Source organism: Sylvia atricapilla, chromosome 3 (genome assembly GCF_009819655.1).
Source record: "Sylvia atricapilla isolate bSylAtr1 chromosome 3, bSylAtr1.pri, whole genome shotgun sequence".
NCBI classification, from domain to species: domain Eukaryota; kingdom Metazoa; phylum Chordata; class Aves; order Passeriformes; family Sylviidae; genus Sylvia; species Sylvia atricapilla.
In genome coordinates, this window is record NC_089142.1 from 57698996 (window position 1) to 57711403 (window position 12408).

The 12408-nt window shown below is 38.0% G+C and overlaps 1 protein-coding gene across 2 annotated transcripts in view; it reads left to right on the forward strand.

The window, feature by feature from the left end:
* Positions 1-12408, forward strand: part of MTHFD1L (methylenetetrahydrofolate dehydrogenase (NADP+ dependent) 1 like) — a 145750-nt gene that overhangs the window by 24237 nt on the left and 109105 nt on the right. For both annotated transcript variants that reach the window (XM_066315473.1, XM_066315474.1), the window contains exons 11-14: positions 1894-2067; positions 9828-9964; positions 11176-11222; positions 12107-12214. In XM_066315473.1, coding sequence (XP_066171570.1) covers positions 1894-2067; positions 9828-9964; positions 11176-11222; positions 12107-12214 — 466 coding nt within the window. The remainder of the gene's footprint in view (positions 1-1893; positions 2068-9827; positions 9965-11175; positions 11223-12106; positions 12215-12408) is intronic.

The following is a 12408-nucleotide window of genomic DNA, read 5'->3' on the forward strand; positions in this document are numbered from 1 at the left end:
CATTGTCACTGATGGATTTCTTGCTTAACAGTTTTCAGTCATGCAGAAGAACCACTTTTGCACATTTCCAGCAATATCAAATACATAAGATATTGAATAATTCTGGTATTTACAATGCAGAGAATATATTGTCAGACTAAAAGAGTCAGCTACAAATACAGACTTCTAAAGTCCAGGTATAACCAAATCTTTAATTTCCTGTGTTTTAGGAAAATATATGTAGTAGGAGAAAAAAATACAAATTAACTTCGTCATGCTAGTCTACATCTTTCTCCTCTTGCTAAATGCATCAATTATTTTAATAGGAGAATAGTCACTCTGAAAATTTTCCTTTCTTAGAACTTTAAGGGACCACACTACCACTAGCTTAGCAAGAATTTTCTGGGACTTGAGTTGTTTATATATAGTAAGCTTTGGGTGAAAACTTCAGATGATCTTTGCCATGTGATGTTCGTAAGCCACTCCATCTTGGGTTCTCATTAAATTTTTATGGCTAGTTGTGTTTGAAGTCACACAAAAGAAGCCAAAGGTATATCTTTCTATGAAAGAGGATGCACTTAGTGTGTCTTTGAAAGAAAGCAGGTTCCAGGTTAGTGCTGTGTTTGAGTAACTCCTTGTCCTGTAGTACTGGATTATGTCATTATTTGGCTGGATGGCTTCTGGGTTTCACTTAGCTGCTGCAGGTGCAAAGGGGGGATACTTAATAACTATAAATGAATAACGGAGCCAGCTTAGGATTTTCTCAAAGAGTTGCAAGCAATTAAGTTGGCACAGACTGATCACTTGTTGGTGGATGCAGAATGGCTAAAGTCTGCACACAGAGTTGAGATCTGGTAGTAGTTTTATGTTCACTGGTGGATATTTAAGGTCTTGCAGGATGTTTGAAAGTTCAGCTTGAGCATGAGCTTTCATGCCATTGCTAGATTCTGTCTTAAAAATACTGTGATCAAATAAAACTACAGGAAGAAATTTTGCCCAGTTAGGCTGAAAGTAATTTTTAAAGTTGTTTTTGTGGTAATGTGAGCAATTCAAAGCCCAAGGAGACAACTCTTCACATCCTGTGTGCCAGCCCCTGGGTTTCTATGCTGCAGGAGCTAACAGCTGCTACACACTTATGTGGACATAATGTGCAACTAGGTCAAGCTCACAAATGAACAATCCATGATGGAGTATTAAATCCGAAGACTTCAGGTTGTCTGGGTCAGGAACTGCAGATACAAGCGAGTGTCCCCTTCAGCGACATCCCCTCAGGAATGTGTGCTTGCCTCAGCTGCTGCTCAGCCTTGCTGGAGGTAGTTTGTAAGCTCACTGGATGTCTTGGCTGAGTCCTGTGCTTTAGACTTCTGCTCTGTGGCCATTTTTAGTTTAGCTGTGTTTTAGAAATTCTTGAGTTGATCTTCAGATGCCTGGTTTCCTTTGGTTCCCTTGCGTGAAAGGTGCTGCACACACAAACCTTGGGTTTAGTGCATATGTTGGTGTGACTGTTGGCCAAAGAATGCATGCACTTTTCAGTAAATTGTATGCACTGAAATATGCTGTGAGGGAGGAGAACAAAAGGGAAAAACAAACCCAGAAACATCCATTCCAGTGGGACGTGCTTGAGCATCCAGCAGACACGTTTCTAGCTTGATATGAAAGCATTATGTAATACTTGGAATCTGATCAAACAAGAGCTCTCTGTAAAATCGTAACAATTAACAAACACTGTACGTGATTTTTCAGTGTTATATTAGGTGTTAGTTAATATTTAGGTTGGTTAATAAAATGTGAGAGAGAATTGAAAAACTCATTACAATAACTCCATTGTTGGATTATTTGCTGTTGTTTTGTGCTCTGTCGTCGACCACCTAAGCTGAGAGAAATCTCCTGGCCCTTATTTGTTTTCTTTTCCAGTGATATTGAGATTTCCCGAGCACAGAGTCCAAAAGCTGTTGATGTACTTGCCAAGGAGATAGGATTGCTTGCAGATGAAATTGAGATCTATGGCCAAACCAAAGCCAAAGTACGTTTGTCCCTGCTGGAAAGGTTAAAGGATCAACCAGATGGAAAATATGTTCTAGTTGCTGGGTAAGAATGCTGTGTAATGTCATTAATGTCTGCTGTTCCCACTCTTATTAATATAAACATGCAACTTACATCTTTTTTATACTCTGCACAAATAAGACTTGAATGTTTTCATCTGTATGTTGACCTTCTGAAAGTGAGCATGTTTTGAACTTTCTTGAAGTAACACTGCTTTTTTTTTTCCAAACTCTTATTACTGAAGTAAAGTATATTTTATAAAAGGTAATATGTTCTGTGATTCTGTGAAATGTTGGTGACTGGAGTTTTTCTTACTGTTTTTATCAGAATTTTAAATGTTTAACTTGGATATTTAAGGCTACTTGTATTGTGGCTGTTTATAAACAAACATTAACAGAAGCTACATGCTAATCTGTTGATATTAACAATAAATACTTTTTTTATTGAAGAACAGATTACGAAGTTTAAAAAGACATGTTTTTTCTCTGAAATGTAGACATGTCTCCAGGCAGGCTTATCCTGCTTGCTTTTCCCACGAGTACAGCAAATGCAATGCTCAGCAGGAATTAGGCACTTTTCTGAAGAGCTTCAGGTTTTTCTTGCGTTCAGTGACACAACCTTTTCATTCACCTGGTTTACTAAACTTTTACTTGTGAACAAACATTTGAAGGTTTTCATTAATATTTAAATTGCAGTGTGTTCTTTATATTCTGAGTTACTCTATTGGTTGCTTCCTTTTAAGTAAAACCACTGAGGTTTAAAATGCAGTTTTGGCTGATCCAGAAGGAGAATCTACTGATTCCTCACCTTGGCTAGTGTTTCTCAAACTGTTCACTTTACTGCCTTCCCGTGGGAACGACCTGGATTTCTGGCACTGTCTGAGATGGAGCTGTTGTAGACTCAGAGACTCAATGTCACAAAAGAGAGGCAGGCAAGATATGAAGCTTTCCCCAAAGCTATGTGATAGAAGTCCAGCATTAAAGCTATTCCTGGAGGGTGCTGGAGCAGTTAAGAGAAGGAAATAATAGCTGGTTGAGTATGATTTCCTTCGGCAGAGTTTTATTTTGGTTTGGGTGTTTTTGTGGCATTGGAGAAACAAAAACAGGTTTGGCATTTGACTGAGTTTGAAGAAAGTTAGTGCCATATATTTTCATGCTCATGATGGCAATGATGAGCATGGCATCAGTTGGTCATCATGCTGCAGACCAATCCAGACCTCCCCAGCAACAAACCTCTCACAGAAGAAGGGGTTATTTGAAGATATCTGGAAGTACAAAGACGGCAAGTTGCAAAGCCCCATTTGGGTGGATTTTAGTTGTGTCAGATTGCATGCACCAGTGTTTATGTTTCTTCATACTACTTTGTCTCCCGTTCTCCTTCAAAGAAATTATCTCAAGCAGTTGTAACAGAAAGAAGTGCATGTGGAAGAAATGCAGAAGTTTTGACCAGCAAGTTGAGAAGCTGGCAAAAAGTAGAAAATTGTATCCTCTTTTAAGTTTACATAAAAATGTACCAACACAGAATGGTGTTTCAGAAACAAAGCGCTGGTTTTGGTACATACCCAACCTGATGATGCAATGTGTTGCTATTTGTAACATCTCTGAAGTCATTGCATCTTGTGGGGTTAGTGGTTAAAGCCACATCTGCTCCTGGAGGAGGGCCTGGGCAAGGTGGCTACAGTAGTGGGAACATTCTTCTGAGAGAGTTCAAAGCTTGACTTTGAAATATAGTACATATAAAATATACATATAATGTGTGTTTATATGCTCTCAGCTGCTCTCCTTTGCTGAAATGGCTGTAGCAGATGACAATGATTTTTAAAAAAGCAGGGAACTCTGTCTGACGGGTAAATGTTCAATGCGATGAAAATCAAGTATCACTGAAGTGTGGAAATTAGGGAGTGAAATAATATCCTCATTTGCCTTCATTCTCTCCCTTGCCAAGGCAGGGTCAACCAGAACCTGCCATTTGGACTATTATGTTTGTTCACAATAACCAAAGAGATTTAAAAATTCTTAAATAAATAAATTTTCAGTGCTTCACAGGAAACGTTTAAGGTATATGCTTATACTTATGATTCTGATGGAAATAGTTGAAATGTATGATGGGCTGTTCTTGTGTGTGAAGAGTGCAAAGTGTGTGTGTGTGTGTGTGTGTGTGTGTATTCAAAAAACTGCAAAACCTCCAACCTCCATCCATGATGCTGCCAGCAACATTTTTGCCTGTAATTGCACATTCAGATTTAAATATTTCACAATGTCTAGGAATTTATAAATATTTGCTGCAAATGCATGTCTAGTTTATTCCTGATATACTAAAGACCAAACTTCTTGTTCTAAACAGTAAAATGCAACTGAAATGTACCTTTTTATCTCTGAGGATAGTTGTATTTATGGCTCTTTAAAAAGTTGCTAACTGCAAAGTCTTTTTTGTTCTTTCTAAATGCAAACAAATATGGCTAAGTGCCTCATCCAACATAAACTTTGTATGCTAAAATATTGCAGTTTGATTAACAGATCATGACATCTGAAAACAGGATGAAGAACTTGTTTCTTCATAAATTCCATTTACTTCTGTATGGAGACCGTTTTTGTTGTTGTTGTTTTTTTTTTCCCTCATTCTTTGAAATTTGAAATTTGAAAGAGAATTGTCACATATTTCTTTGTGTTTGGCTTGCTGTAGGGCTGATGTTAAGACACTGTGGGGGCAGAGCCACAAGTTATCATGGAGTAATTGGTGCTGGGGCATCAACTGCCTGTAAACAGGAATTTAGGGTGCTGAATAATACATCACAGGATCTGTTAACACAAACTGCCTCCACTCATTGCCAGCTGAGAGCATGCAAGTGAATGCAGCTTGTGCTTGACCTAGGAGCTAAGTTTAGGGTCCAGGGTAACCTAATCATGCATTCAGGCATGTAGATGGCATATTCATAGACACAACATGAAATTACAGCTGCAGTTTGTTAGAATCTGTGTTTTTGTGTGCGTATGTTTCAGCATCTTGTTTCTAAATGCTACAGTGCTGTGGCTTTTAGGAGATAATTCTGGAAACTTGTTCACTTCAAAAATGCAAGATGAGGAAGAATAAAAAGTGAGAAAATTATGAAATACAATGCTGCTTTTAAGAAGAAGTACATTGGATTTTGAATGCTGTAAAATTTAAAATCAGTACTTTTCACCTAACATTAATAGAGTATTCTGTGATCAACTACCTTTTTAGTAAGGTAAAAATGGAGGAAAACAAAAATGGATTGTATTGCTTTCTATTATGTCTCTTGGGCTGCAAGGTGCTTTAAAGCTAAGGAGAAAAGAAAACAAAAATTACAGGAAATACAGAGGGAAGGATAAGAGGGGAAAATACCTGTTTCAATGCCATAAATTGTCTGACAGTCCAAAGTAAAGTCATAGTCGAGACAGTTATCACATATTGGTCGTGTCATTACACAGCTCCTGATTGGAATTGTCTTGTATGAGTCTGTAGTGGATTATGAGTGTTTGTAGTGGAGAATTCCTCAGTCTGTCCCTGTCTTTGTTCAGTCACTTTAGCTTCACAATGATCTCTGTGCTCTTGTGCTTGGAAGCTCCAGCGCCAACCCAAGGATGCCACTGCAACGTTGTCATAACCTCCTCTCCATGAGGTGACAGCAGTTGCAACACTTCTGTGCTCAGAAATACCTTTCTGATAGTTGTCATCTCGGATGGGAGATGTTCATAGGTGGAACTCAGTTGTCCGTGGCCTCCATAGGCCTGGTTTCACAGGTTTCCATGTGGATCACAGGAATTACGAACTCATGAAAAATCTTTGAATCTTCTGATACCTATGAGTTGAACATTGGAAATTTGAAAGAGAATTGTCACATATCCAGTTAAGTCCTTGCTGGAGTCACGGTGGCTGGAGTAGCTGTGAGGAGGTTACAGCTGGTGCAGTGTATGTCTCCCTGCTTGTTTATTTTCTCTTTGGGAGACCTCATGTAGCTTTCCCACAGAAACAGCTCTGCTGTAAGCTAATGTGATGTATAACAAACAAACAAAAAGTCTGCATATTCTTATCTTTGTTTTGATATACATAAAGAGAGAAGGCTTTCCAATGTTATGGAAAACTTATTTTGCCGAGTTGCTGATGACTGCTTGGTAGGTGGCAAAGTTTAAGGCGGAAAATTATTGTGGGGGTTCTGTGTTTTGATTGAAAACATACTAAAGTAACTTGAAGAATGACACAAATGGCTGTTAAAGTCTCTTGAAGTTCATTAAAATTCATTGCATTTTAAAGGGGATTTTTCCTCCGTTTGCATAAGGTTAAAACACAGCATTGCACTATTGAGCTAAAGTTAGCCATTGGCAGTTGTAATTTTATACCCATGTGAGCAAGTGGCCTAAGCTGCAAGAGTGTAGGCTCAGTAGTGTAGCCAGCAAAAACAGCTCAACATCCACAAAACACCTTAACTGGATTATTTTATTTCTAAAACCCAATCAAAGTAGAGCAAGTACAAAAGGGAAGATATTTAAAATAAGCTTTTGAAGGAAAATTATTGGAATAGAATTTTCTTTTAATTTCAGGTGCTTTTTTTCTTTTAGCTAATATTAAAATCTGAGATTTTTGGTAACTGTTGAAACGAATAAATAACTGTTTAGCTCTCAAGGTTTCCTGCCAGTTTAATCAATGAGCAGTGGTGTGTTTCTCTTTTTGCTTTCTGGAAAAAGGTCTATCTCATAGAAAACTCCCAGTGCTTTCTCTGGTTCATGTTACATAGTCATTTTAGAATAGGCCGCTCAAGTTACCAGAGCATTTTAGTAACATGACACTTGATTGTGTGTTGTTTTCTTCTGTGACATGTAGATATTATTTTTTATGCTACTAACATGCATTCTGGTTATGCATTATTTGTCAATTGCAATTTCCTTTCCTTTGCAGGATAGGAGGCTGCATCTTTGGTTTTGCTGGTTTTGTAAGAATTGTAAAGAGTCTCTGTGTTGCTGTGCATGCCAGACCAGTCATCTGCCATGTTTTGAGCTGAACCAAGTACATAACTAGGGATGTTGTCTCTGAATTCTCTTGAGTGTGAACTTCATATCTCTGACGCTCAAGAATAGAGGTAGCCACCAACAGGATGCCCTGCAAATGCAATTTTTTCTGTTAGTAGTGCTGTCGTTGTATGCGCTGGGTTTTTTGGGTCTGTGGAAAGTTCTTTACTGGTAACATCCAGTAGACAATTACAGTCTCTTTTATAGTAGAATACTTTCCTTTTGGGTGTTTCATTATTGTTTTTCTTTTTGTTTTTGTATCTTTTTAAACAATTGATTGTTTGAAGAGCTGTTACCTTGTTAAATCTTTGAACACAGTAATGCCTCAGGATTACTCATATATTCCTTAAATCTGGTTTTAATGCACAGGAATAAGAGGATCAGGTAAATGAGATTAGGACAGTAGACAAAAGTGAATGAGATAGTCGAGAGAAGAAGGGGTAAAGAGAAACAATTCTAAGAATTGTTTGAATGGTTTTGGGGAAACCAGTCTTAGAACAGTAGTCAGAAGGTGAAACTGGTAGTAAAAGTGAGTTAACCTGGCTTTGGTGCTCTGAAAGAAACACATTTGTAAAAAAGTAAGGGTGCAGGAACAAAAAGGAGGTGAGAAAAGAGTTATGGGAAAAAAGGAAGCTATCCTTGTAGCACCAGTAAAACCCTGAGGGCTCCCTGTCCTGACAATGTAGAGATTAAAAGTATCCTTTCTTCTAGGAACTGCAAACTTGAAAGTAAAAGAAATGAAGTAATATTCTGTGCTCTTGCAGTAGATCAGAAGGAAATAAGAAGGCGGCCTAGTATGGATAAAAAAACTACAGGGACCAAAACTGCTTTTGAGAGTAGATAAAGGATATGCTCTAAGTCTCCCACCTTTTTTTCTTTTTTTGGCTCTACACAGATATTTTGCTAGAATTCTGTGAATTCCTTTTTAAGTTAAAGAAGGGCCATTCCAGGATAATGAAATAGTCTGAGTAACTTATCAGTGATGTTTTAGAATCTGATGGTTGGTGAACACAATATCATAAAATGTGAGAGAAAATCACTAAAACCAAGTGCCCAAAGTAAGTGGCCCATGGTCACATAAGAGTAATTCAAAGCGAAGAATTCAGGGAATCTCTTATAGATGTGCTTAACCCCATTGATTTTACTGAAACTTTAGTTAAAAGACTACTTTTTTGAATTGTATTTTTTTTTCTAGAACAATATAAAGATGTTAACTTGACTTACTTCCAAACTGCCAAATTTTTCCAGACATATCTATCCAGAGCATCTTTTTTAAAGTAAAAGCCAAGGATCTGATGATGCAGTAAAAGATAGATTTGTGGAAAGTTAATGTTTTTCATCTATTTTCTTTTGTGGGACAAAGAAGTGCTTTTGCCCATCTGTGAACTGACTGAACTAAGCTGATTCTAACAATTACACTAATGTTTTTGTGCCATTTGAATTGTGATCTGAGGATAGCAGTGTCTTGGAAAAAATACTAGCTGGGGAAGGAAGTATTTCTAATTAGAGCTAGATGTTTTAGTTCAAATTTTGAAGAGGTCACAGGGTAAGGATTCCGCTTTGACTAGGATCCATGGGCATACTTGTATTTCCTTAGGAATGAACATCAGTTCTTAACATCAGCTTCACTAAAGTACTTCTCTGCAGGTAGAAAAGGCACTAAAGATATGAATGGTTACACTTCACTAAAAAGGAAGATTTGTGTGAGAGTGGTGTGAGTGGAAAAAGGACTGGGACTTTCTTCTTTTGCCAATTAGAAAAAAGAAATGCTGTGCCTCAAAAGAATCACTGAAGTGCATTTTGGAGCCATGAGATGTGTTCATGCCTCAAGAAAGAAAAACAGAAAGAGAAGAAAAACCTTAGCACCCCTCACACGCTTTTAACGTGGATCACAAACAAATGTGCTGGTGTTGAGAGTAGGGAGATGATCATTTGAACTGATCATTTGAATTGAGGTGTCTCTCATTCACTGAAGGCTGATGATGTTTTCTACTTGCAATATCAGCTGTCATTGCCCCTTTATTAAGGGGGCAAGAATAGACTGGAGGTTAGAGTCTCTGATTTGAGTTTGGAGGTATTTTTAAAATTCTGTCCTGTTTCAATCATGGTCTAAATATGGGAGTCATAGCATAAGGCTTTTGAGCTTTTGTGTTGACTATGATTGTCATTGTCCCCTATTACCCTTAAATCTCTGAAACAAAAGTGTACAATAAATCAGGTTCAATTGAACATAGTGAATTTTGTGTCCTGTTTTATTTAAAAAGCAGTTGATCTGTCATTGTTGAGGGTTATGGTGACATGGAAGCTGAAGAGGCATAGTTGAGTTCTACAAATAAAAGTGTTGGTTATTTAACTTAAAATTTTCTATTATTTCATTCAAAGTTTGAGCAGTGGGAATAAAAGATCTCATGCATTACTGCAGAAAAATATTAATACATGTTTAAAGTATCATGAAGGATGGTTTGTTAATGAAACTGGTAAGACTTTTGTGCTGTAATAAAAATGTCTAAATTCAATATATTCTTTTTAGAACTTTTGCCAAAATAATCTTCTTTTTCTGCTATCATAGTAAATTGCCTAAATAGAAGACACATGTATATTAGCATTCCATCTTGAGCTGGGGGCTAACATTGTGGCAGTATTTTTGTGAAGATCAAGTAATCTTATTGGAATTTGCTGTACAAATATTCTTCATCAGAATCAAAAGCTCTAAGTTCTGATATCCTTAGCCAGGCTGACATCAGCAAAGAATTTGATTAATCTTTTTTCTTGTTTTGCTAGAATAACCCCTACACCCCTAGGAGAGGGGAAAAGCACAGTCACAGTTGGTCTCGTTCAGGCGCTTACTGCACACCTTAACATTAATTCCTTTGCTTGTCTGAGACAACCTTCTCAAGGACCTACTTTTGGAGTGAAAGGTAAATAATACTTGGAGAACCTATGACCTCTTACAGATCAGAAGAAAACACTGCTTTATTGCTTTTTTTTTAAATTTAATTCTTCTTTTTTTAATTTCTTAATTGCTTCACTCAGCAGATTGTCCCAGTAGTAGCATATTTGATTTTTTGTACATATATAATGAATAAATTAAGGTTTCTTGCACATATTTCCTGTGCAAGGTTCATACCAATGTTCCTGCACTTAATATTTATTGATAATGCACATAAAGCCTAGACATAGTAAAGGGCAGAAGGATGCAATTAGCCATGAGGAATTTTGTGGGAGTACACACCCTTCCAGCCACCCCTCTACTTGGACACTCTTTAAATACGTTTCTAAATATTAGTGTCTAATTATTCCTTGAGAAAGGGTCTGTGTTGGACCAAGCAATAGAAGAAATTTAGGAGTTGTTGTTCAGCTGTGTTAGCAGCACACGTTTGGCTAGGTCTGAACTTCTTCTTTCTGTTCTCCTGAGCTGTCCCCTCTAATCGTGGGCTGCTGCCTTTTTGCCTAGAAACCCTGTAAGAGCCTGAGGGCCAGGTAAGACCCAGCCAGATTTCAAGCCCATTTTCAATGCTGGTAGGAAGTAATGCAATCTCTTTTTTGCCATTTCTCAGCTGAAATTGGTGTCTAACTGGGCAAGCACTCCCCATCTGCTCTGCTTTGCTTTGCTGAAGTTTTAAGTTAACAAGTTTGGTTTCAGCTGGAAGACTCCTGGTGCTTCTCAGCTAAGACTGGTGCATGTGAGTGCTTGAATCCCTCTGCTCAAGTTGCACATAGGCAAGAGCAAATTTCTTTGCCTGTACCATGAGAGATAGAGGGGAAGGAGTGGTCAGGGTGTGAGGGTTTCATTGAGAAGCAGTGCTTGCTTGTGACTGCTTTGTTTTCTCACCCAGCAGCTGCATGTGCATGACTGTGTCCTCCATCTGGGCAGGAGTTGAGGGTAGCCCTTACGTAGCCAGAGCCTGCACCACTCATCACATGCAGGCTTTCGTTTCAGAGTAAGAATTCCCTTTTTAATATCTGCCAGCAAGATTAAGGAAATCATGCTTATTTGGGTGCATCACTGATCTTCTAATAGAAATCAAAATACCATAATTGTGTCATCATTGCTCTATGCTTCACTTTGTGTATTGAAAGATGGTTGGCTTTTTCCAAAACTGATGTGACCATGTGCTTCCCTGTGCAGGTGGAGCAGCTGGAGGTGGATATGCTCAAGTGATCCCCATGGAGGAGGTGAGACAGCCTCAACTTGCAGTCTGCAATATGGCTTAATGGGCATGATGACATTCATTTGTGGTCATCTTGGAGGTTTCTTCTGACCTTAACGATTCTATGATAGTCACAGTGCTTGTTTGGAAATGTGTGGCAGTTTCACACCAAGAGAGTCTTAATTTAGAGCTCAGCAAAACCTCTCTATGGCCAGAACTGGTGAGGAACCACCTTGACAGTGCACAGCTTGTCCAAGCAGAATTCTACTATCAGCCCTGAAGTGGCATTAAAACTGAAGTGGCATTCCAACTCCTTCTGTTAGACACATAAAAAATATAGTACCTGTGTACTTAAGTCTTAATTTTAAGTAATTAAGACTTGTACACAAGTTTTAATTTAAGATGCTCGTTTCAGAGTTTTCACAAAACTTTGTCAGACTTTGTATCAGCAAAAGTTCATGCCTGTGAGGTTAGTGGCTGTTCTCCTGCAGCTAACAGAAAGCTGGCAGATGGCTCCAAAGCCAGGATGCATGCTGTGCTCTGGGGCAGATTCAGCAGTAATCCACACCTTAGGTCCAGGTCAGTTAGTAGTAATGCTGAACTGATTCAGTATTAATGATGTGGAACTGTAGGTCTTGGCTTCTTATTCTTGAATCATTTAGCAAAGAATGAAGATGTTTTTTGCCTTGTTTGGCTACACTTAGAGTAGTTTACCATGTAGTCAGATAAAAACAAGTCCTTTATATGGCCCAGTGTATTTTCTCCTGGAAATCTTTAGCCTCCCGTGACAGCTCACTAACCAGGACTGCAGTCTCAATGAGATGATAGCAATGATTTCTGCTGCTAATTTGTCTAAGTGAGTTGAATTAAATATTTTCTTATAAAAAGGTCTTCTTGTTTCCCTTCTAGTTCAATCTTCATTTGACTGGAGATATTCATGCTATAACTGCTGCAAATAATTTGCTGGCTGCTGCTATTGACGCTAGGATCTTGCATGAGAATACTCAATCTGATAAGGTGAGAATTAATTTCTTCTATCCAGACAACGTTTTTTATTTTCAGTTTTTCAATAAACTGCTTTTCAGAGAAAAATTATAAACATGTTTATCATTTTGTAATTTCACCATGTGAACAGTAACTGTTGCTGAAGCCAGTTTTTGTTCTGCTGGGAAATTTTCCATACACAATGTATTTTTCTGGCAAATAGCTTT